Source organism: Podarcis cretensis (assembly GCF_951804945.1).
Source record: "Podarcis cretensis genome assembly, chromosome: 5".
NCBI classification, from domain to species: Eukaryota; Metazoa; Chordata; class Lepidosauria; order Squamata; family Lacertidae; genus Podarcis; species Podarcis cretensis.
The window spans coordinates 47,142,812-47,168,183 of NC_137174.1; the positions used below are offsets into that span (position 1 = coordinate 47,142,812).

The 25,372-nt window shown below is 41.3% G+C and overlaps 1 protein-coding gene across 8 annotated transcripts in view; it reads left to right on the forward strand.

Annotated features, from left to right (window-relative positions):
• ATE1 (arginyltransferase 1) overlaps nt 1-25,372 on the forward strand; it is a 74,273-nt gene that overhangs the window by 5,746 nt on the left and 43,155 nt on the right. For 4 of the 8 annotated variants that reach the window (XR_013839082.1, XM_079976719.1, XM_079976720.1 and 1 more), the window contains exons 3-9: nt 572-634; nt 1,183-1,286; nt 1,493-1,744; nt 4,761-4,984; nt 8,340-8,468; nt 11,137-11,265; nt 22,883-22,915. Coding sequence is in view for 7 of the 8 variants with exons in the window: in XM_079976719.1 (XP_079832845.1) it covers nt 572-634; nt 1,183-1,286; nt 1,493-1,744; nt 4,761-4,984; nt 8,340-8,468; nt 11,137-11,265; nt 22,883-22,915 (934 nt within the window). In the remaining variant the exon portion in view is untranslated. The remainder of the gene's footprint in view (nt 1-571; nt 635-1,182; nt 1,287-1,492; nt 1,745-4,760; nt 4,985-8,339; nt 8,469-11,136; nt 11,266-22,882; nt 22,916-25,372) is intronic. The other 4 variants (XM_079976717.1, XM_079976718.1, XM_079976716.1 and 1 more) reach the window with 2 other exon arrangements.

Consider the following 25,372-nt stretch of genomic DNA (forward strand, 5'->3'; position numbering starts at 1 on the left):
ACCTTCTTGAAAAGAGGGGCTCTAGACTTGAGTGGACCTTTCCAGAAGAGCTGGGGCCCATGTTCCATCTGGCCTATGTGGAGACTCCCACCTTTAGTAGATATATGTCTAGTACTTCTCAGCAGAAGACTTCCAGGAGTGGGCAGCCTATTTCTTCTGAGTCCCATAAGGCCAGCAGTCATAGTGCAATAACTCCAGAATGCCGCTGCATTGCACATCACCAAGAGACGAGCTAATTGCTTCGGATGGTTATGATCATGTGCCTCGGAGAGCATTTGGAAACTGGGGTATACATTTCTTAAATAAATATGTAGCGACAGTTTAAATACAGTGGTATCAGATTGGTTTGCGCATAATGCCAAACCCTGGTTTAGTGCATTGTTCTTTAACAAGACTACAATTCCCATAATCCCTGACCATTGACCATGCTGGGTGGGAATCGTGAGCATAGATTAGCATTATGTGTGACCCAGGAATCGTGGTTTAAACAAATAAGTTATTTAAACCTTATAATTCATGGCTATTTTAAGAACTAAACATACATTTTAAATAGTTTTTTTTTAACTTATAGGAGTGGGAAGTACATTTACAAGCCTATTATGAATCGTACATGTTGTCCTCAATATACAATAAGGTAAGGCAATACTTCTGTATATTTTTTTTGAATGTCGACATATAGACAGATTCAGATATCTGCTTAATGTGAATATTAATGGGAAATGGTGTCTCGTGATGTCATTAAGCTATGAAGCAGGTTGCTGTGAGGGTAAACAGTTTATTATGAGCAAGCAGGTTGGAACCCTATGCATAAAATGCTTTTAGTTGTACTTGTAGTGTTGTAAAGAACCTTGCTGAAAAGAGATGTAAAAATATCGGAGTAATTTGTACACTGCAAGACTTTGAAACTGTGTGTGCTGCTGGGCTTTAATTCCATGTAACTTCTCAGCCCACTTTAGTGAATGCGGGTGATTAAATGTTCATGTTGTCATAATTCCAAACATCCACAGAAATATCGAAAGAGCATCACTAGCCACTAATTAATGTGGTATTGTTAACAAAGCCTAAGCTGTTCCATGGAACCTAGACTACATGACTAATTGATAACATACATATCAAATTTTTGTTTAATATACTGTATTATTTGGCGGATACCTTGACTATATTCCCTTTTTCTTTTTTTAGATGCCGGGCCTTACATTTCCAGCCTTCCAAATCACATAAGAAGGTTCTAAAGAAGATGTTGAAATTCTTAATGAAGGGGGAAATTCCTGTAGTAGACAGTGAAGGTAATAAGCGGTCTTTTAAACATTACTTACTGTTGTGGTTTTGTGCAGTTGAAATTGTTGTGCAATTAAATAGGTCAATGGCATGTAAATTATATACAGCTGTAGCGGTCTTTTAAATTTTAATTATTAGTGTTATATAGTGTTTTTTTATCAGCTGTCCTTTCTCTTTTGCTCATGGTTTGTCCTAATTTTTTTCCTATTTACAGTGGAGCCTATGGATTCTCACACCAAAGATACTGATGGCTGCAGTTTTTTCTTAAAAGACGAACCAGGCAGCTGTCAGGCTGAACTAAAACCCCTCAATCCTGATCACTTGGAGAAGGTGGAGAGTGGGGAAGGTGAAATAACTGTGAAGAAAGCAGACTCAGAGCATATTGAATTGTCTCATGAGAAAGTTAATGCCAATTCTGGGGAGCCGTTGGAATCAGCTAAAGTTAGTCCGGCAGTTCCCAAACCAGGTAACTAATCTTGAATATAAGAAGATGGCAAGACAGCTTTGCACCTTCTTTTCTTCCCTGTTTGTCTTGTGTGATTTCCAGAAATTGCAGATGGTTCAGAATTCAGCGGCCAGGTTGCTCACTGGATCAAGACAGCCTTGAGTATATAACACTAATCCTGTGCTGACTGCACTGGCTTAACACTTAGTTTATGGGCCCAATTCAAAGTCCTACTTTTGACCTTATAAAGCTTTATGTGGCTCAGGACCCCAGTACAGTGGTGCCCCGCAAGACGAATGCCTCGCAAGACGGAAAACTCGCTAGACGAAAGAGTTTTCCGTTTTGGTGGTGCTTCGCAAAACAAATTTCCTATGGGCTTGCTTCGCAAGAGGAAAATGTCTTGCGAGTTCCTGCGGGTTTTCCCCCTCCCCCCCCCCTTTTTCTAAGCTGCTAAGCCGCTAAAAGCCGCTAATAGCGCTAATCCGCTAAGCCGTCAATGGGCTTGCTTCGCAAGACGAAAAAACCGCTAGACGAAGAGATTCGCGGAACGGATTCTTTTCGTCTTGCGAGGCACCACTGTACTTTAAGGGCTGCCTCTCCCCATATGCGCTGACCAGGACACTGCATTCGTCATCTGACCCACATCATGTGCCCACAGGAAGTCTGGAGGCTGGTGACATGAGAACAGGACTTTTCTGTCATGGCTCCCTGCTTGTGGAAGGCTCTCTCTAGGGTGGCTCACTTGGCACCATTATTACCTGTCTTCAGGTGCCCATCAAAATCATTTTTCCCTTAACCAGGAATTAATTAATTTATCAGTAGCCTCTTTTAGTGGGTGGGGTGTTTTAATCCTGCATTTTTAAAATATGAATGCGTTCTAGATTTTTCAGTTTTGTTTCGTGCTGGTTCTAATGCATGTGCAGAAACCACCTTCTTGACTGTTGGCCCCGCTTTGAGTTACTTTTGCAAAAAAAACGGGGGAGGAGGCTAATGAGTGGCTTACAAATACAGTATTATAACTTTATACACAAGTAGGAAATTATTTGTGCTGCTTAACCTTAAAAGTGATGAGTACAAGTGTTATGGGCAAGGCAGACATATACAGTGGTACCTTGGTTCTCAAACTTAATCTGTTCCGGAAGTCCATTCCAAAACCAAGGCGTGCTTTCCCATAGAAAGTAATGCAAAACAGATTAATCCATTCCAGACTTTTAAAAACAACCCCTAAAACAGCAATTTAACATGAATTTTACTAACAAGACCATTGATCCATAAAATGAAAGCAATAATCAATGTACTGTACTATAAAATAAATAAGACACTATTGTAGGTGGTAAAAAATTAAAATTATTATTTTTTTCTTACCTGCACTGATGATAGCCATTGTTTGGATGGGGCGCTTTTATCCATTTCCACAGTCACGCAATCAATCAATCAATCAATCAATAGCTGAACTGGGTTTCACACAGTCACAAAAAGAAATTAACCTCAAAAACCTCAAAAACAAAAACACAAAATAAATAGCAAAAACAAAAGCGCCACACTTACCGTATTTTTCGCCCTATAGGACGCACTATTTCCTCTCCAAAAATGAAGAGGAAATCTGGGTGAGTCCTATGGGGCAAATGCAGGCTTTCGCTGAAGCTTGGAGAGCGAGAGGGGTCTGTGCGCACCGACCCCTCTCGCTCTCCAGGCTTCAGGAAGACATCCGCAGCCTAGGCAGCCCTGCGGGAGTTCCCACAGGGCTGTCTAGGCTGCGGATAGTAGCCTGCTTGCCGGAACGCCGGGCGTGCTGAAAGTAGAGCACCTGGTGCTTCGGGAACACATCCGCAGCCTAGGCAGCCCTGCGGGAGGTCCCGCAGGGATGTCTAGGCTGCGGATAGCAGCCTGCTTCCCGGAGCGTCGGGCGCCCTGAAAGCAGAGCGCCCGGCGCTTCGGGAACACATCCGCAGCCTAGGCAGCCCTGCGGGAGTTCTCCGCTGGGCTCCCCACGCTGCGGATAGCAGCCTGCCGCCCGGCAGGCGGGCCGCCCTGAAGCAGAGCGCGCCGGGCAGACATCCGCAGCGTGGGGAGCCCTGCAGGAGTTCCCCGCAGGGCTCCCCACGCTGCGGATAGCAGCCTGCCGCCCGGCAGGCGGGACACCATGAAGCAGAGCGCCCCGCGTGCCGGACAGACATCCGCAGCATGAGGAGCCCTGCAGGAGTTCCCCGCAGGGCTCCCCAGGCTGCGGATAGCAAAAAAAATTTTTTCCTTTATTTGCCCCCCAAAAAACTAGGTGCGTCCTATGGGACGGAGCGTCCTATGGGATGAAAAATACGGTAATCCGTTCTGGAAGTCCATTTGACTTCCAAAATGTTTGAAAACCAAGCCGCAGCTTCTGATTGGTGCAGACGCCATGGAAACAGTAGCTGATAGCCGCATAGGCCGTATGACTTCCAAAAAATGTTTGAAAACTGGAACACTTACTTTCGGCGTTTATGAACCAAGGCTTTTGAGTACCAAGGCGTTTAAGAACCAAGGTACCACTGTACTAAAAAACAAGCAGTACATACATTTTGAGTAGACAGTAGACAGTAGTTGGAACAGATAAGCAAGGAAGAGGGAGGGAGGAGAGAAGGCCATTGCTATGCCATATGAGTTACTTAGGCAGAATAGCTGTTGTTTAGGAATGTTTAAAGTGTAAATAGTGCTATGCCTTTTACCTAGCTGAGCTGGCCACTTTCCTTTCTGGCAAAGGGGACGACATGTGGGCATCACATTCTGGTGCTAAATAAATGCCTGTTAATTGATCTGACTGGTGTTTGGTATTGATTGGAGCATCCAGGCAAACCCACAGGGAGACTGGGGATCACCCTGGTATTTTCCCCAATACAAGCACAATAATAAAATGTAGCTGGAGTGTCAGAAGAGGATTACATTTTTGCTTATGGTATTCATTGCCTTTCTTCCAGTCGTCATAAAAGTATACAGGAGAACGAATGTAGCTATTCTACAGCACACACTTTCCCCATTGAGTATGTACGCATTGCCTTTCTAGGGAAAGGAGCCGACTTGAGTAAGCCACCCTGCCGTAAAGCAAAGGAACTAAGGAAGGAACATAAATTGCAGAAGACCCTTCAGAACCAGACACAAAATCCTTCGCTGCAAACTGAGGCTCAGGTTTTGCTTGGCCAGCGCTCGAAAGCTAAATCCAATCAGCCCAAATCAATTGAAGAGTTCATTTTTGCCTCCTTACCTACTGAACCTGTGCACCAGTTAGAGGTACTGAGATACTTACTTTGATTGACGTGATACATAGAGCCATCATGTCATTCTTGTACTGCTGCTTATGTTGAAGGTATTTGATTAGTCAGAGGTGAAAAATGTTCTACTTTTAATTGTAAAAATTGGTTGCATTATAACATGCCTTGGTGTCAGTTACTGGCATTTGAAAAGTCCTGTGATGTTTTCAGTTTAGCCTTATAAGACATTGTTGTGTGTATGTTAGTGTGTGCAAAACTTAAGTGGATGTGTTCTTTACAGAAACACAAGAGGGTGCTGTGGTTCCACCTGAATGAATAGTGTAGCACATTTCCAGAACAAAAATCACATTAGTGGAACTGTAATTAGATATTAACGTTATATAAAATTAGTCCCCTAATTTGAAGTAAAAATTAGAAATGACAAATAGCTAGATTTTTACATTACTGAAGAAGATGCTGTTTCGCAAAATATTTTTATCAATTTCCACTACCAGACTCCTGGCTATAATTTGTGCATTTCTGGGAATTTTTTAGGACCTATTTTTCTCCAGATATGCATATGATGGCATAGGAGGCTATTACCTATTCACTCCGTGAGAAGAATTTCTTAACCAGTTTTGGGCAATGTGCTGAAACTTACATACAAGGTAGCTGACAAAGAATTACTTTATCCTCTTGGCCACCACTTCCCTGGGCACCAAACAGCTCCTGGGAGAGCAGTGCTTAGTCCCTAGGAAACTAGGCCTTGCTACTGTGAACCAGTCTTTCCAAGCAGCCCCTTCATCTCCTTCAAAATTGGTGGAGGGGGGAGAGAGGATGCCTGTCACCACTGTTCAGCTGGATTTTCTGTCTCGGGGGTTGAGGCTGCAAACCTCTAGATCAGTAGCTCTCATCCGGTGTGCCACAGAGTTCGTCACTGGCTACTGGATATTAAGAGCCACTTCCCAAAGCCTGGCAAGTAAGGGAGAGGGGGTCCCACCTGCTGTTGCTGGTTGCAGCCCTTCCCCACAGCAAGGGGCCTCATGCAGGTAGAGAGTAGTCAAGCAACAGAAGGAGGTGATGGTGCATGGTGGCAGGGCTTTTTTCAGCTGGGAACCTTTGCTCTAGATCAGGCATCCCCAAACTTGGCCCTCTTTGGGACTACAACTCCCATCATCCCTAGCTAACAGGACCAGTGGTCAGGGATGATGGGAATTGTAGTCCCAAAACATCTGGAGGGTCGAGTTTGGGGGTGCCTGCTCTAGATGGTCAAAAGCACACCCTGGCTGAGTATAGTTCCCTCCCTTCTGGGCACTTAAATTGCCTCATTCCTGATTCTGTCCCTGATCTTATATTTTTCCATCTTGTAACTTTCCCTTTGTCACCCTGCTGTCAAAAACCATTTGCATGTCATGTGCTTGCCTCCTGTGTTTTGACCCACCCTTGCTTCTGTTTTAGCTTGTCTCTGACCCTGGAAGGACATTTGACTTTGGCTCCTTGATTACTGCCTAGCATTAACATGACCTCTGACTCCACTTGCTCTGTTCATTTGCGATTGCCACGCCAGGTCAGATTCTGTTCAGTGTAGCACCTAGCCATGACAGGGTATTTGCTTGGTCTCTTGCAAGACATGACTCATAGCCAAGGTGTAAGGGAAATAGTTTTTTCTTAATGAGAATTGGATCAAAAAATTGATACATTAGCCTTAGCAGAAAAAAATAGTGAACTTGAGGCATACGTTGGCCCAGGTCATGTATCACATTAAACTATGGCTTAAAACAAACTATGGTTTGATGTGAGTGAGTAACTTGCTGGTGCATGTTGCTGAAAAGTTTTTTTTGCAGTGCTTCTTCCCCATTCTTGCCATACCACAGGTGAAACAAGTCAGGGTCTCGTTTGTCACGTTGTCCAAATGCAACCTATTATTTATTTCCCTCCAAACCATGAGTGGCAAGCAGTATTTGTTCTTGGCTTACTTCTCATGCCTCGTTCTGGCATGTTTGTTTATTTTTTCTTAGGAAAAATGGGTATAGTTCCACTAATAGCACATTTTAAAGCATACATTTATGTGTGCTAAGTCTGTTTTCCTTTTGATAATGCTGATATTCTGGGGTTCTGTGGCATATAGTGAAAGAGGAGGCTGAGACAGTAATCCTAAACACCCTTACTAAGAACTAAGTCCCATTGAACTCCTTGAGACTTCTGAGTTAAACATGCTTAGGATTGAACTGCTAGTACAGTGGTGCCTCGCAAGACGAAATTAATCCGTTCCGTGAGGCTCTTCGTATAGCAGTTTTTTTCATCTTGCGAAGCAAGCCCATAGGGAAATTCATTTTGCGAAGCGCCTCCAAAACGGAAAACCCTTTCGTCTAGCGGGTTTTCCGTCTTGTGAGGCGTTCGTCTTGCGGGGCACCACGGTATAGTATGTGTTAACATGAAGTTGTGCTAATAGGATTTAAGGGAGATTTAAATTATTCAGTTGTGTTAAAAGAAATATCATCAGTGTTCTTGTCCTGGCATCTCAAAATAGTGCATAGGTGATAGTAGATAAAGGTAAAGGTAAAGGTACCCCTGCCCGTACGGGCCAGTCTTGACAGACTCTGGGGTTGTGCGCCCATCTCACTTAAGAGGCCAGGGGCCAGCGCTGTCCGGAGACACTTCCGGGTCACGTGGCCAGCGTGACATCGCTGCTCTGGCGAGCCAGAGCCACACACGGAAACGCCGTTTACCTTCCCGCTGGTAAGCGGTCCCTATTTATCTACTTGCACCCGGAGGTGCTTTCGAACTGCTAGGTTGGCAGGCGCTGGGACCGAGCAGCGGGAGCGCACCCCGCCGCAGGGATTCGAACCGCCGACCTTTCGATCGGCAAGTCCTAGGCGCTGAGGCTTTAACCCACAGCGCCACCTGCGTCCCCGGTGATAGTAGATAGCCAACAGCAAAGACTGATAGGAAAATTGCAGGAAGAAAAATGACCCCCTTCAATTTAAGGGTGGATGTGAACTTGAGTAGCAACTTGTTTTTGTTCTTACAACATGTATAGAATATATGTATTTACGTTTGAATAATCCTTATTATACAACTGCATGATTCACTCAAAATTGATTTTGTATTAGACTTTGTAAACTATTGAGTAAAGTGCACGGTGTTTACAGAACAATGACTGGAAACTAAACTTAAATGGTTACATGGAAAATAATCTTTTCATTTCTATTAAAAAAAAAAAAGGTGTAGTGGAGCAGAAGGTAACATTGGCCTCAGGGGGAAATGGTTGTTTAAAAGTATTGTTGATTTCATTGTGTAAATGTTGATTTAACTATAGTTAGTTTCTAACTGTTTGTATTCTTCCCAGCTTTTGAATGGCTATTATTCCAATAATGAATGTCTTTCTTTGGAAGGTGAGGCTGGTGCAATCATCTCCACCAAGTTCCCTGTTCAAAGCCACCTTTCAGGAGTCTTACCAGGTCTATAAACGTTACCAGATGGTTATTCACAAGGACCCACCTGATAAACCAACCGCCAGCCAGGTCAGACACAAGCACGTTGCTTTGGTCTATTCTGAGACATTTGGAAGCTGTTCCTTTAAAATAATTAATAACCATAGAAACTTCAAAAAAGAGAAAAAAAAAGAATTAAACAAAACTTAAATCCTGGAAGTTCAAGGAGGTTTTGCATATCTCATGAATGCCACAAATAATTAAAGACATTTTCAAGCAAAAGAAGAAGCAAGAATGGGGTTTGCTTTGACATTGGAGATGGTGCATAAAGAGGAGCAGGTGAACTAGTGAAATACACTTTAAATTCCCCAAACAGTAGGGTAGCTAGATTTTGAAAGTTTTTCATGCCTATTTAATGGGCGATCCTACAGGGCTTGAATGTGTTTCACAAATATTTGTAAATAGCTTTGAAGGCTTTTTTTTTTTTTTTAAAAAAAAGCCAAAACAATCAAGTGGTGTATAAATTTTATGAAATAAAAAAAAAAATTAGGGCACAGTTAACCTTGGGTTTAATTTATGCTGAGGTCCTATCCATAAAGTATGTTGCATATTGGATGGGGAAGGAGAACAAGGTATTGGAAGAGTGTGTGTGTAGGATGAAATGGTTTCCTTACACCTGTTCAACTCTTTGACTAAATCTTTACTTTTTATTTTCCATCTTCATTCTCTTCTGCCCCTAACATACCAACCTTTGCAAGGTACTGTGAAATTCTGAAAAGGCCCCTAGTTTCATTCAGGCAAGAAGACATGTGGTATCTAGGATATGGTTACTCTTTGATCAGTACCCAATATTTCTTTTGCTTCAATGTGTTGTTGATGCCCCTGTCCATACTGCAGTTTGCTCTCATACCCCCATCTATCCTTTGGCAATTCCTTTTCCTTAATGTAGGCTTCTTCTTCTCTCTCCTGACAATTCCCAACTCACTTTGTTCACACTGTTCTGTCTGCTTTCTTTGGCAAAATATCTGAATTCAGCAATGGAAATAAGTCACAAATAGTAGTCATTTTAGTGTGTGTGTGTGTGGTGGAATGGTTTTAGAAAGTGTTAGTGTTTCCTGATAAGCATCAGTTCGATAAAGGCATCCTTCTCCATTCAAAATGTACAGTGGTACCTTGGGATGTGAACAGGATGTGTTCTGGATCCCTGTTCGCATCCTGAACAGAACGTAAGACATGACAGAGCATCTGCGCGTGCGCGGGTCGTGTTTCGCCGCTTCCGCGCATTCGCGTGACATCATTTTGACCGTCTGTGCATGCGCGAGTGGCGAAACCCGGAAATAACGGGTTCCATTACTTCTGGGTCGCTGCGGAACGCAACCCGAAAGCGCTCAACCTGAAGCATATTTATCCCGAGGTATGACTGTACTTTGTGTAATCATTGATAAACAGTCTTGGGTCCTGACTTAGCTGCTGCTGGAGGGTGTATCCTCTGAGTGGAGCGCCACTGGGGATATTCCTGCTGGTAGAAGTTGTGTGGGGAGGCAACATTAACCAATTCCTCCTTGTGGTGCCTGAAAAACCGTTCTGGAGGACTGGTAGGATCCTCTGGAACAGTGGGGCCAGGGAATAGAGAGAATCTGCTGGATCAGTAATCATCTCTGGACAGAAGGAGCCCTTCTGTTTGTGGAAGGCTAAATTTGGATTCCAGCCTATGTAAATTGTGGTGGGCAGCGTCTACTATAATCGATTGTGAAAGATGGTAGGGAATTTAGTTTGCAGAGTAGATCATACTTTATGGATAATTCCTTTGGGATTGTGTGTATTCAGAACTGGCCTTTATGTTGGCTGTGATTGACCAAACACATAGAGTGACGAAGTCCAGAGGTGCAAAAACCTAGGTCACTAGTGCCTAAAACATAATCTAGTGACAAGCATGTGGATTAATGTAGAAGTCAGGAAGCAGGTTTCTTTTGTATGACTTCCATTTGGGTGGGAGGGAGGCTGAGTACCCCAGTGAAGGCCAGAACTTGGAAGATGTTCATATTCTGCAGCTCTGTTGAGGTATTAGTTCTGCCATTTACAATGCATGATTAAGATATTTGGAGTGGTGGGAAAAGTTTTTGGATGAGAATTGTGTATAGCTCTCAGGTTTACAAACTCTAATTGAGAACTTCTGATAATCTAGATCTATTCTCACTAGACCGGTAATGAGTAAACCTTAACTACAGAGCCAGTTCACTTGAAGCATTGACCAGCCCTTTGGTTTAACATCACTGCTTTGCCTGAACTGAGAGTACACTCTAGAAAATATATGACAACTCCAGGATGCAGCGAAATACTGGTTGTAGGTGGCAAGCTTGCCTTCCATTATTGATCTTATTGAGAAATCTTAGAATTCACCTCCTTCTAGAACATGAGACAGTCAAATCCTTCTTGACTTACCTGGAATTTTGATTACGTTATCTATTTTGCATGGAGAGATAATTGGCATAGAATATTAAGTGGCTCTGAGTATTACTGTTTTCAGCTGGTATGCAAATGAGCTCTTCCTGTTCCTGGAGTGCAGAACCAGCCTAGCACTTAGAATGCCACCATTGCTTCAAATCTTAGTAATACATTTCTGCGGTTGCTGGGCTTCCTTGTATGTCTCCTAGGAAGAGGCTTTGAAATGGATTTGAGGAGATAGCATACTAGCCTTACCTTCAGAAGCATTTGGACAAATGCCAACAAAGTACCTTTGTTTTCCCTTGCTCTGAAGGTGAGGTTAGTACCTGTTTCTTTAGAGGACCCGCAGTTCAAATCATCTTTCACCCAGTCTGCTGCTTTATTTGCCAAGTATCAGATGGCCATACACAAGGACTCTCCTTTTGAATGTAACGAGTATCAGGTACAGTTAAATGCATGCACTTTTTTTGTCCTTATTATCATTGGTGGTGTGAATAACAGGATATTGAATTGACTTTCCATCAGATCTGTGAATGTGGTGGGGGAATTAGGATTTGGATATGCCTTCCAGCAGTAGCATTCTTATGTACTCAGTATTTTATCTGTGTCCTGAATCGGTTGGAATAAGCTTTCTACTGTTCTCCTAATCCAGTTATTTGGAAGTAAATCCCAGTATCACCAATGGGATTTGCTCTGAAATAAGTATGCTCAGCCCAGGTATAGTGCAAGTGTAATATTTCCTGTTCTGTCATGGTGTACCCTTCCGGTTTGCATGCTTCTCCCTATTCTTCAATCTCTTTGGTTCATGTGCTCAATTTCTCCCCCATCATCTTCTCTTTGGCTTGAAGTCCTTCATATCCCTTTCCATGACTAACCATGGTTAGCATTACACCTGAATTGCAGTTAACACTAGCCATGGTTAGCTTTAAACCAGAGTTTGAAGTGGGTTTAAAAATGTGGTTTAATGACTAACATTAATGTCATTTCAGATGGAATGCTAGCCATGTATAGTACTAAAAGTGGTAGGGGAAGGGATTTGAGTGGAAAAGAAGAGGAAGGTGTCAGATTGGAACGTGCAAGTCAAAGAAGACACTAGAGATCAGTCAGTGTTATGTTAGTAACAGACATAAGATTAGTGTTTGATTTAGAAAACTAAACTCATGGCTAAAACGAAAAGCCTCCTGTTTTCCAGACATTTGAAACTAAATGTTATGATCAATTTAGGATTGACAACAATTGGAATTATCAGTACAAGAAATCTGGGCCATTTCAACATCACAGCTTAATGGAAAGTTTAAAGTTTTACAGAAACTATATAGCCAGGTGTCATAATTTCGGTGTGTGTGTTTTGTTTTTTGAAAGCTTAACATCAATTATGGCTACAGTTCAAAATACATTTACTGCAGTCTCTAATCTCTTGTTTTCACCACTCCTTTTGATTCTATACATTGCCTCATTTTCTTGTATTGTTGTAATATTGAAAATTAACTTGCTTGAAGAATTTAAGTGTAGAATGTTGGGCATATTGCAAGTGTTTAAAGGTCAGCAGTTGCCCATTTTTGATGTAACAGTAAACCATGGTTTAGCACTATGTGTGGAGCCGATGCTAGCTTTTACTCAAGTATTCCGACAGGAGACAATTGAAACCTTCCACTTCCAGTATTAAGTCAGTCTCTTACTTCACTACTTACCTGGCCAACATCGGTTACTAGGAATTCCATGAAGGCAAGTGCATGGAATTCCCTCCAGGTGACCAAGAAGGCTGGTAAAGGATGAAAAGAGCACTCTGTTTATTCTTTGCCAGCCCCATGTGCTTCATGTCTACTGCTGCTTCTTTTTACCAGGATTGGATTTGTTGAAACAAGCCAAGATCAAAATGTGAGTTTTGATCCTGGCATATTAATAAGAAGCTGCGGGGGTGGACTAAGCCAGGCATATGTAATCAGTGTAACCCCTTGCCCATGGAGCTCTTTTGCTGATAAAATCAAACCTCCTCCCTTCTCTTCCTACACCAGTAGGACACCACAGTTGTCATGTTCAGTTTGGACTGAGATCAAAGGAAATCTTGGTTTCAGTAAAACCTGTATGAATTAGGTGTGATTGGAGAGTCGATTTTAAATGGTGCCTGTTGGATATATGGAATTACTTCATATAAAGCTATTTTATTTGCTCAGTTTTCTCATTTATATATCTATATCTTTGTTGTAATGCTGGATTTTTAATCTGCTTTTCTGTTTATTGTCTTGATTTATGATTGTTTTTATTGTAATTCTGATTTCTTTTAATATGCAACGTAAGCTGATCTGGGAGCTTCACTGGCTGAAGAGCTGGAGCAACAAGTACATGAAAAATAATAATTACGCAACATTTTAGAAAGAAAAAGTGCTGAGGCTATCTTCATCCTGCTTTATAAAATGGCTATTACCTTGGAAAATATGATTTAGGCATCTATTTTTTTCAAATTAAATATGCACTGCCTACTTCTAAATAGCTTATTTTGAAATGATATTATTATGTTTATTAGGATTGTAGAATGTCATAACAACTTCAAAAGAACTGTTACACAATGGTAAATCGCCTTCCCAGTTGACTTTGGGTTAGCCTTTAGTTTAATAGTTTATAAGGTGAACCCTCCCTCTCCCCCATTCCTGGGTAGGAAAAACATACAGTATTTATAAAGCCACTTTCTGTGAGCAAAACTAGACATGTAGGTGTCTTCAGTTCCTTTTTAAAACTTACTTTTAAAAAAGACTGTTTGCTGCTAAAATGATGAGATATAAACATGTTGTTAACATTACATATGTGTAAGTTACCTAGGTTTGCTTCACAAATACATTAGGAACTATGCAATTCATGTAGATCAACATCTGGGATACTTGTTAATATCAAGTGCCAGATTAGAAAATATGCCATGAGAATTATTTTTATTAAATAAGAAGTTCTCTGGCTAGTGATAGGTTCATAAACAGTTAACATTCATTTTCATTTTTAATATGCTGTTAAATTGTTTCCCCAAAAGCCTTCCTGACGAATAGAGCATATCTGTCAGGGTTTGAAAAAAGTCACACTGTGTTCAGCAGCATTTCTTCCTAGGAAAGTAGATACCAAGGCTTGCACCCTTAATTTATTGCCTTCATAGTATTACAGGTTAGCCCTTGGAAAAGGACTACTAAATCTTAGGAAACAAGTTTGCACAGAATATTTCAGTATCTAGACTAGGATATAGCTGTAACTGACTCCAAATGTAAACGTTTTAACATTTTCATCTGATGTTCAAGTAAACAATTGTGTTGCTTGTTAACACACCTTTCTGGACACCTTTCTGTTGCAGGGACTGGATTATTCAGTGGCTGAGCATGTAGCCTGAGATCTCCAGCCACTTTTAGTTGATATTTGACTTCCACGTTTGCCTTACTTGACAGAAGTTGCTAACTCTTGTACTTATTAGGAAAGAGGCTTTATCTTTTCATTTCCCCCCAGCATTTAGTTTTCATACAGATCAAATTAAACAATTAAGAATCAGTCTTGGTGCTTATTTCCTAAAATGGAAAGATGCTTGCAAACAGGGTACCACTTTGTAATATTTTGCATGCCGTATTCTGTTCCCCCTCCAAAAAACATCAAATAAGGCATATTGAGCTAAATATCTACCTGTAGAAAGTGAGATACAAAGCAGTCTTGTATTTTGCATGCACATAGCAATAATTAAATGTTGAGGCTGCAATCCTGTGCAGTCTTCCTTTTGCAAAGTACCCCATGAAAATGTACTTCATTGCAAACAGTTATAATAAAGGAATTGTACCATAAAAATAAACAAATGTAGAGGCACAAATGGCAAAAGGCACTGAATAACAGAACTGATTGCAAGCAACTAAGTGAAGATTAGACCATCCAACAGACTCTACTTGTGGTATTTCAAGGGGTGCAACCTACCTAGCAATAGCTCAGTTAGTAGAGCATAAGACTCTTGATCTCAGGGTCATGGGTTTGAACCCCATTTTGGGTAAAAGATTTCTGCATTATTTACAATTCTATGACTATGATCATATGAGGTTTTGATATGTAGGATGTATGACAGGAGCACACGATGCAGGAGCTTTGAAGCAGTATGAAAAGAAAATGGTTTCAAATAAACTTCTAGCAAATGGGTGGAAGTGCCTTAATCTTTGGACTTTTAGAAAGAAGAATATAAACACTGGTTGCTCTGAGACTCTGAATCCCAGAAACCTGGACCAAAACTTCTTCAAGCATCTAAATGTAGTTATCTGAGGGAATTGATATAATATACCTAAGTTAAATGCATAAATCTCATGAAGGCAGGGTCAGTTTAATGCATAAGTAATAGTATGTTTTAGAGACATTGCTCAGAGACTTTCATGAATTCCGCAGACCTTTTGTGGGAATGGATTTAGGAGCTCATGTGTACAATTTGTAGAGTGTGTGTGACAAACCAGATCACATTTGTGTTTATTTTCCAGAGCTTTGCAGCAGCTGTTCTGTCAGGCATCCAAAACACCTTCCCTACTTTCTTACACAATGCATACATGTTTTAATGATTTTTATATTAAGTCACAACCTTTGTAGTTTTTCCTTTCATTGATCTAGGAACTAGAGTTTGAAAGTTGAGTGGATATGAACATGCAGTTTTATATTGCCCACTCTCTTATGAAAAACGATTCTGACAACATACAGAGTTCCTGACAGTTAAACAGGCTGTTAGTCCTTGCTGTGGTGCCTTAATGGAATGGAAATTCCTCTGAATTACCACCCACTGTTGCAAGGACATCAGTGTAACTACATGGTGTTTGGTGCTTTTTAAGTTGAAAGAGATTTTAAATAGTCTTCTGCTCCCTACAAATGTCTGTCTCTGAAACTGGTTCCATAGCAGAAAGGGAATATCGCTCCATAGTAAATGCTGAAGCCCTCTGAATGGTTGATCTGCATTGGTACTAACAGACCCTCGCCTATTAAAAATAATGTTTTAATTTGCTTTTCAAATTTGATAGTGTTTATATTGACAGCAGCTTGCACCACTAGCACAGCGTGTCTTCAAGTTATAATGTTGCAGCACACAAGCTGTCTGTGGATCTTATAAAGTGTAGCCGTCAAGCAAAACGATATGTGCAGGGTTTTCCTGAGGAAGACAACACCAGCGTCTTTTCTCATCTGCATACTCCCCATTTCTTTTTCAGTAGGAAACAGCAACCCCTCAGTGGAAACTTGCCATGGCTTGTGCCTTGGAATTAAAATTCAGGGGGCTAGGCTAAATAAAAAGTGCTGGAATTTAAATTAACATACACATACAGCAGATTGGATGGTCTGCATCTTAAAATCTGCCTTTATTATGTCAGGTAACTCAGATTTATTGAGAAGTAAGCACTTTGTTTACGTAAGCATCTTCCTTCTACCTGATAAAGAGGTCTCTGTAATTTTTTAAATTTTAATGTTCAACTGCTAGCAGCAATTCCATTACAATTACTTAACTATTTTTGTGTTTCTTCTTCCTTAACACAGTATCAGGAATACCAAGTGTGTGCACATGGATTATACTTCCTTTATTATATAGTACTTTGGTGCTATTTTCTTCGAAGTCTTTAATGTCAGATTCTCAGGATTAAAGTTATGCCACTACTAGTACTAACAAGTTTATATCTGATTAAGAAGTTTAAATTTAAAAAATATATTTCCATGTTCTGTTACTGCCTCTGATAACAGGGTTGCTATTTTGAGGCTGCCGTACGCAGTTTCCATAATGCTCTTTTTGTTAAAACTCATGTTTGGCAATTAAATCCCTTTATGGTATTCTGAAGAAACGGTTTACATCTGCAGGGTAACCAAAACAAACCAAGTGGCAATTACACCAGTTAGAAAACATTTCCATACATGATCATAAGTCTGACAGTAGTTCTCTCAAATAGCCATAGTTAACAATTTTATTGCTGTTTAGCCTTACTGAAGCAAGCATTCTACTCCACTACATTTGGCATATTTTATAATGACAAGTTTATAGGAAAGAAACAGTGTGTTGCTCAGTTTCCACTGCAAAGCTGGACTACCTTCTTACCTTAGGCTTAGTAAAATATTTGTTTTGGAAGAAAATTTATTTAAAGACCTACAAAATATTCACTGTCTAAAAAGCTGCATGCAATAATGTTACTGAAGGGGGGGGAGCTGCAGTGCCTCCCCAAAATGACAACATGGAGGCTGAAGCACGTGGAAGGTAAAGAACATGGGTTTGTATCTAAACAAGTTATGCTCGAAGTACACCCATATGAATGAATGGCCCTCGTACCTACGGGACCGCCTCTCCTGGTATGCCCCACAGAGGAACTTACGGTCTTCAGACAAAAACATCTTGGAGGACCCAGGCCACAGAGAGGTTAGGCTGGCCTCAACCAGAGCCAGGGCTTTTTCGGCTGTGGCTCTGATCTGGTGGAACGCTCTGTCACAAGAGACTAGGGTCCTGTGGGACATGACATCTTTCCGCAGGGCCTGCAAGACAGAGCTGTTCTGCCAGGCCTTTGGCCAGGGCACAGCCTGACTCCCTCCTTTGGCAATCCTCACAGAACTCTAGTCCAATGGTTGCCATTAATCTGTTTTGAATTAATTTTATAATGAAATGATTTTAGAATGTTTTATCATTTTACTGTTGTTAGCCGCTCTGAGCCCGGCTTCAGCTGGGGAGGGCGGGATATAAATAAATTATTATTATTATTATTATTATTATTATTATTATTATTATTATTAAGTTAGTCATCTCCATTAACCTCAGTAGGTCTAATCATGTATGACTAATGGGGTTCAGTACATGATGTGCTACAGTTCATACTGGATCAGGCCCAAGGATCATCTAGTCCAGGGGGTCAGCAAACTTTTTCATCAGGGGGTGGTCCACTGTCCCTCAGACCTTGGGGGGGCCGGACTGTATGGGGGGGCGCGCGAAATGAATGAATTCCTATGCCCCACAAATAACCCAGAGATGCATTTTCAATAAAAGCACACATTCTACTCATGGAAAACACACTGATTCCCGGAATATCCGCAGGCCAGAATTAGAAGTATATTGGGCCGGATCCGGACCCCGGGCCTTCGTATGCCTTAGTTTGCCTATCCATGATCTAGTCTCCTGTTCTCACAGTGGCCAGCCAGATGGGCAGCCTGCAAGCAGGACTTGAGTGCAGCATTTGTGATTCCCATCAACTGGTATTCAGAGGCATACTGCCTGTGACAGTGGAGGTAGAGCATAACCATTGTGGCTAGTAGCTGATCTGTTTAAAAAACAATATTTTGCCTTTGCCCACAATCCCTTTCCAGCTTGAAATATAAATATTTGGAAGAAATCTTCATCTTCACTTCTTTTGCTTACTTATTGATACACTAGAGCACAGTGTGTGATTCAACTAGGTCTCAGAGAAAGTGATGCTTCTTGAATAGGAATTTTTGCCCCATTCTGAAATGGCTTCATTTGCCACAAGTGGCATACATCATGTACCCAAATCTGACTGGTTGCCCAGAAGAGAACGCGACCGAAAGTGTTTCCCTACTGCTATTCTGATATATGGAAGTTTGTTCCAATCAAAGGTGCTAAATGTTTTTGCTCTTCTGTGGACTGCCCAGCAATGGCTACAACTCATGACATTCATGTATTCTAAGTTAACTTTAGGTATTTGAAGTAAAATGTTGCAGAACAATCTCTGGAAAGTCAGCAAATATTTAGGAAATGTTTTGGCATTTGCTGACCAACAAAAAGCTAGAATTCAAATTCTTGAAAGTCTTTCCAATGTCAACTATGTCTTCCTCTGGTGCCAGATCTTTTAATTAAGGAATTAGTGAGGTCTGTATAAAAGCAAAGTAATGCAGATGCTTAGCAATCGGCCTCTTTCTCAAATATGAATAGATCTTTGGAAACTACATTATAACTCTCAAATTCAGAGGTATAATTAGAATAATGAAACCAACAATTTTCCCATGCCTCAATCGTAAAGCTCCAGATTACCCAGTCTTTTGAACACCTTGGTTGTGAATGACTCCTAAAGGCCTAACAATAGACTCCACACTGTTCCCTTGTCTTTGACAAGGGCTTAGGCTTATGGAAGTCTCCTTTTTGATTGTTAAAGGGCTTGTCTAAATATTTACCATCCATTTGGAGGTTAATTAGATCTTGCCTTCAGCTACAGGCATACTGCAGTAAGAACAATACCAAAACCAAAATTAGATAGTGCTAGGGAAGGAATCCATATTACCCTTATTTTTACTTCTTGATTCATTTGAATCTAAATTGTGTGGTGGTGGTGTATTTAACCATATTGCTTTCTTTTGATGAAATAGTCAACTGTACCTCATGGCTTTCCAGTTGGCACAAGTTTTATGGACAAGTTAAAACAGCATCTGGTGGCATGTTAACAAATTGTGACATAAGCTATGGACCAGAGCACATAGAATAAAAACATTTCTATATAAAAACATTTTTAATATTGGCATAAAGGCATATGCTACCCTAGCAATTTATGGCTATTATGTTCTTAATGCCTGCTTTACTCAATGGTTTCAAGAAATGCAAACTTTTCAGTAGCAACTGATAGTGAGCAATAAACATTTTTTCATTTTGTAAAATTTATATACCGCTTGACTATAGAAACAAAACTCAAAGCGGTTTACAAAAAGCACCTTTATTTGCATATAAATCAATCAGTTCAAGAGACCCAAACTTTGGGGCCGCAGATTGTCTAAACCAGGCCCTAAGGTTGGATCCCAACCTAGTCATACCAGATGTAAAGGTAAAGGTAAAGGTACCCCTGCCCGTTCGGGCCAGTCTTGACAGACTCTGGGGTTGTGCGCCCATCTCACTTAAGAGGCCAGGGGCCAGCGCTGTCCGGAGACACTTCCGGGTCACGTGGCCAGCGTGACATCACTACTCTGGCCAGAGCCAGAGCCAGAGCCGCACATGGAAACGCCGTTTACCTTCCCGCTGGTAAGCGGTCCCTATTTATCTACTTGCACCCGGAGGTGCTTTCGAACTGCTAGGTTGGCAGGCGCTGGGACCGAGCAGCGGGAGCGCACCCCGCCGCAGGGATTCAAACCGCCGACCTTTCGATCGGCAAGCCCTAGGCGCTGAGGCTTTAACCCACAGCGCCACCTGCGTCCCCATACCAGATGTAGACCTATTTATATCAATTGACTTCGGGATGACTAGAGTCCCAAAGATTTCATTGGATCTCCTCTAAGTATTACACAGTCTGGATCCAACCCATAGTGTGTAGTAGACACAGGAGGAAAATATATATTTGGTTTGGGGTTTTATCACAAGCAGACATTCTTTGGGTTATCCTGTGGTATGAATGGTTTAGTGTATACAAATACTATTTTTCAACATTTCAATTTTCTGAAGATTTCTGAATGTTGATGGTGGTCCCATAGAATGAGATTAGTACTATCCATTACAAGGCAAAAAGGGTAGGGTAAGAATATCAAAACCATGTTTTCCTTGTAATATCAGCATGGGGCTGTGAAATGTTTGTAGAGGAGAATTGATGGCGGGGGGGGGGAGACGAGACACACAAATGGTTCCCGTTCCCCCACTGCTTGATTTTTTTCCCCTTCATCCAAACTGACGGGAGGGTGGGAGAATCCTGAGAGGAAAGGTTGCAGGGAATAACATGTGTATTTGTGTGTGCATGTATGAAAGTGTTAACCAACCCGTACGCTTTATTCCCTATGATGTTCCTAGTCCCCACCCACACTCTTGTTAACAAGCAAATAAATGTCTGCCATCATTAGTATGTGTTGAATGATTTATAAGGCACTAATATATAAGGATGCTTGCTAAACTGTAGGGGGGGGGCTCAATGATTTAAAACCAACCTCTTTGCCTAAATTTGCTGTAGGTGTGAAATCAAATTAAAGTCTTGTAAAGCAGGACTTTTCCAAGTGATGTTCAGATACTGGACCCTCTTACAAATTGTATATTGCTCTTTCTTTTGGATCGTTGCTCAAAATGTCATTCAGCTACCATCTTTGTGTGCTGCTCTTTTGCAGGTGTGCTCAGAGTTATTTGTGGTTCCTCCAGTATAAACTGAAAGCTCCAGGCTTTTCTCATTTTTTAAAAAGAGCTTTCAAGTGGTTGTCAGCAATACATTATGTCTTTCTTCTTGAATTTCACGTTCTGTACAAATGGACTATAAGAACCGTTCTGCTGGATCAGACCAAGGGCATATCTAGTCCAGCATTGTAGTCACTCAGTGGTCAACCAGATGTTACTGTGTCACAAACTGTGCTGCTGAAATTAATGTATTGGATGCATCCATGCAGCAGTCACCTTAGGCGCCATATTCAGACATTCTTCACAGATGCACTAGATCCTTTGGAAAAGGGTACCCTGCCACTTGACTGTTTTGGAGATGCTTGGGGAAGACTCCCGACTAGTCCTGCTCCCCATGATAATCACCTTGCTGGTCCTGATTCCACAACCTTTGCAGTTGTACACACATAGGAGCCTCATTTTTTTGCTGTTTTGGGGGGAAGCAGGGGCAGCAAGGTGTTGAACATTAGGAGTGGTCCGACAACTCCATGCGTGCCTTGTATGCGTGGAGAAGGTTACTCCTCAGTAGGACCTGACACTTGCACGTGGCAAATGAGAATGAACCCAAGCAGAAATGGAAATCCATTCACTGAGCCCTGGTTCAGATTGCTTACTAGCCTTTGGTGCTGGCCAACTGCACCTGTCTTGCCTTCACAATGCATATGTCAGTGGAATCCAGCAATCAATATGCAAGTGAACATTTGCTAATGCAACAGAACTTCATCTTCCTCCCCTCCCCCCTGCACACTCGCAAATATGTTCCAGTGAGGTCCCCTCAACCTTCTAGAGCAGATTTTGAGGAGTGCAGGGGTGAGGAGGTGATGTTCTGTTGGTTGGGTGGTAGTTTGCTTGTCCTCACACATAGAGAATGTCAGGTGAGCAAGGCTTTCATGTGGGAAGGTGCTTTTAGTATGATTTCTTCCCTCTTTTTGAGGTGGAAGTGTGAAGTGCCTGTCCTCCTACAGCAGACCATTTGTGTGATTGGGGGGGATCCAGCTCTGCCATGCAAAGTTTGACTGACTAAGCCAGAGCAAAACATCAGTGGGTTGAAAGATTCCTGCCCCACTCAGGATAATGTGATGAGGAAACGAATTTTCAACATTATTAGGCCATAGCTGAGAATCTTGGATCACTTGATGTATGTACGAGATCTAATTGCTACCCTGATTCCCAGTTGCCACAACTGTTTCATTAGGCAATCCTGCAATTTTAAATATCTAGTGGTTCAAATATTCCAGTCCTTAGCTTAATGTTGTTCATAGTCTTGCCAACCGACTTTTCTCTGAAGAATTTGTTAACTTTAATCAGTAACTTCAAATGAGGGCCTAGTTCATTGTAGAATAGTTAAGGTTGCAGCAGTTTTCAAACACCAAAGCCACCTAAATAAATCTCCAAGCATTTAACTTAAGAAAGCTACTATTTTATTCATACCATGGGAGATTTTCACAAAGCAATTATTGCCCTTCTTATTTCTAAATGTTGTTTTGGCTTATAGAAGAGGCAACTTGAACTCATCTGTAAATTTACCGTAACCCATTGAATATACCTTAGTCAGGCTTCTACTATATATTTTGGAAACTTGTTTGTCAGTTCACTATAGATATCACTTAAGATATCATAACTAAATTATGCATAATGGTTCCTGAGAACAGATCTTTGTCTGTTTGGATGCAGTTGGGCACTACTTTGAATTAAAATAGAGAACTGCACACTGGGGGGGGGGGATGCAGTAATTTTAACTACTGATTTCAAAATTGCATTGAGTTTTTTGGGGTTTATTAGCAATTCACTACAACACTGCGTATAAGGCTGCTAGTCAAGTACAAGTTGAATTCCTAACGTACCGTAATAGTTAGCAATACATCTATGTTAAAAACCTTCTGATTTATTTGTTTTTCTCTTTGTTATGTTTATGTGTGTTGTTGCATACTGGACATGTATCCTTGGTGCCCTGGACTCCGGATAAACATCCCAAATGCAGTTCACAAGGTTCCTCTGTGAATCTCCACTTGAGGTAAGAAATCATGTTTTAACTCAAAATATTTACATTTTTAATACAGATTTGTAGTTCATCTCTGCCTGGTGTCTACCATTACATTTATAACATTTCCTATCCACTAAATTGTGGATAATCTGCATCTATTTGATTTTGTTGTGACTTGTTGAATACTTTGAGTCTCTTGAAAAGGCTAAATGAGTTTGCACAAGATTTCTTAACTGAATACTATAGAGGACTAACGTATGGTTCTTGAATGAAGATAATATTTCATTAGTGGTTCAGATCACCATTCTGCCATGAAGCTCATTAGGTGATAAGTCAGTTTCTCTCATTCTTACCTCCTTACCTACCTTACAAAGTTGTTGTGGTGATAAAATAGGGGAAGAACCACGTGTGCCACCTTGGAATTCTTGAAGACAAGGTGGAATACAAATATAATGAATGAACTTTGTTTTTTGGTTGTTGTTTTTTCCAAATGATCATGGGGACTTGTCCATCAAAGTGAATTTTGTTGTAAAGGTTAACCCATGCAAGCTAATAAATAAGGCCATGGGTGAGTCTTCGCTATGATACCCCCAAAAAACTTTTCAGTCTTGCTGAATCCTGGTATGTGTACATTGAAATCCAGATTTTACACCACGTTATTGATTGCTTCCATTTACTGGATTTTTTGTTGGTATACCAGTTGCATAATGACTGGATCCATGTCCAGATATTCATACATGTACCTTCCTCATCGTGTGAGGGAAAGAGCATGGCTGTGTTTTCTTCCTTCCATCCCAGCCACTGCCCACATTTGGGGCAGATGTTCTAAAGCAGGAAGCCTGCTGTCTGCATGTAGGCTCCCCGTGTGGTTAGCAGTCAGGACACAGGGAACAGGCTCCCCATTTCAAAATGGCCTTCTCTCACACAGTGAGGCACACGTATGTTTAAACCCCTGAATTAGAGCTAACGCTAGCCAGTTTTCAGTTGCTGAGTCTGATGTTTTGGCAGTGGGGTGGATATAGGGCAGGTGTGCGGATCCTTTTTCAGCCCACAAGTTTCATTCCCTTGTGAATTAAGTTGGAGAGGGCCTTGGGAGAGTTCTGAGGGCTAAATAGAGAGACGTGGAAGGCCTGCATTCAGCCCCTGAGATCTCACCACCCCAATGTAGGGCATATGTTAGCCCAGTTTGAATGTTAAACAATATAACATGGCTTGGGGGTGTTCCTGGATCCATTACTGTCAGGTGGCCTTGGTAATCCAGAATGCCTTCTTTGGCTGGTGGTCCAGCTGTGCCCCTATCTGGACAGGCATAGCCCAGTTTCTGTGGCCTATGCCCTGGTAACCACTAAGTTGGATTATTGCAGTGCCCTATATGTGGGGCTGCCCCTGAAGATGGTTCAGAAACTTCTTCTTCTTGGTGTTGTTGTTTAGTCGTTTAGTTGTGTCCGACTCTTTGTGACCCCATGGACCAGAGCACACCAGGCACTCCTGTCTTCCACTGCCTCCCGCAGTTTGGTCAGAAACTTCAGCTGGTGCCAAATTTGATGGCTAGGTTGCTCACCAGGACAATACAAGTTCAGCTTATAACGCTGATCTTGGCTCAATGGTACTGGCTGCCAATTAGTTTCTGGGTCCATTTCAAAGTGCTGGCACTGACCTATAAAAGCTTACATGGCTCAGGACTTCAAATACTTCCTTTCCCCATATGAACTGACCCTGCACTTGTCACCTGAGGTCCTTCTCCATGTCCCCGAGAGGTTTGGAAGATGACAACATGGGAATAGGTCTTTTCTGTTGTAGCTCCCCATCTGTACTCTCCCCAGAGAGGCTTACCTGGCACCATCCTTACCTGTCTTTTGGTGCCAGGCAAAAACATTCATCTTTACCCAAGCCTTCAGCAATTAAATCTATGGCCTGTTATGTGGCGGGGGGCTGTTGTTATGATTATTTTATTATTACGCTGTCTGTTATTATGATCTGTATTATGCTTTTATTATTATACTCCATAAATTATGTTCTTGATTTTGTATACTGCCCTGGGATTACAGACTGACTGACTGAATGAAAACAATTTGCATTTAGGTGCCCATTTTGGTTTGGTTAAATTTTAAATGCCTGAAGTTTTTAATAATTTTGTATGTTGATTGCGAGTTGCCTAGAGTCTGCCCTGTGTAAGGCAACTTTGTGTTAGGCAACTAAATAAATTTGCATATACATTGAACAACCCAAAATCTGATTAATGGATATTCACTAAAGAAATTTATTGATGTATTTTTCTGACACATGTTTCTTTAAAATTATTAACTGCACATAATAGATTTTTTAAGCTTAATAACTAAAAGATTTAAATGCAGCAAGCATAATTTCCCTTTTGTTTTTCAAGTATCCACTTGGAATTGCAAATTGATACCTTTTAAAATATCCTATCCGTGCATGTGGGGCTTCTGAAATGCATTCCTTTCTTGACTCCCTACTTGCTTTCCTTCT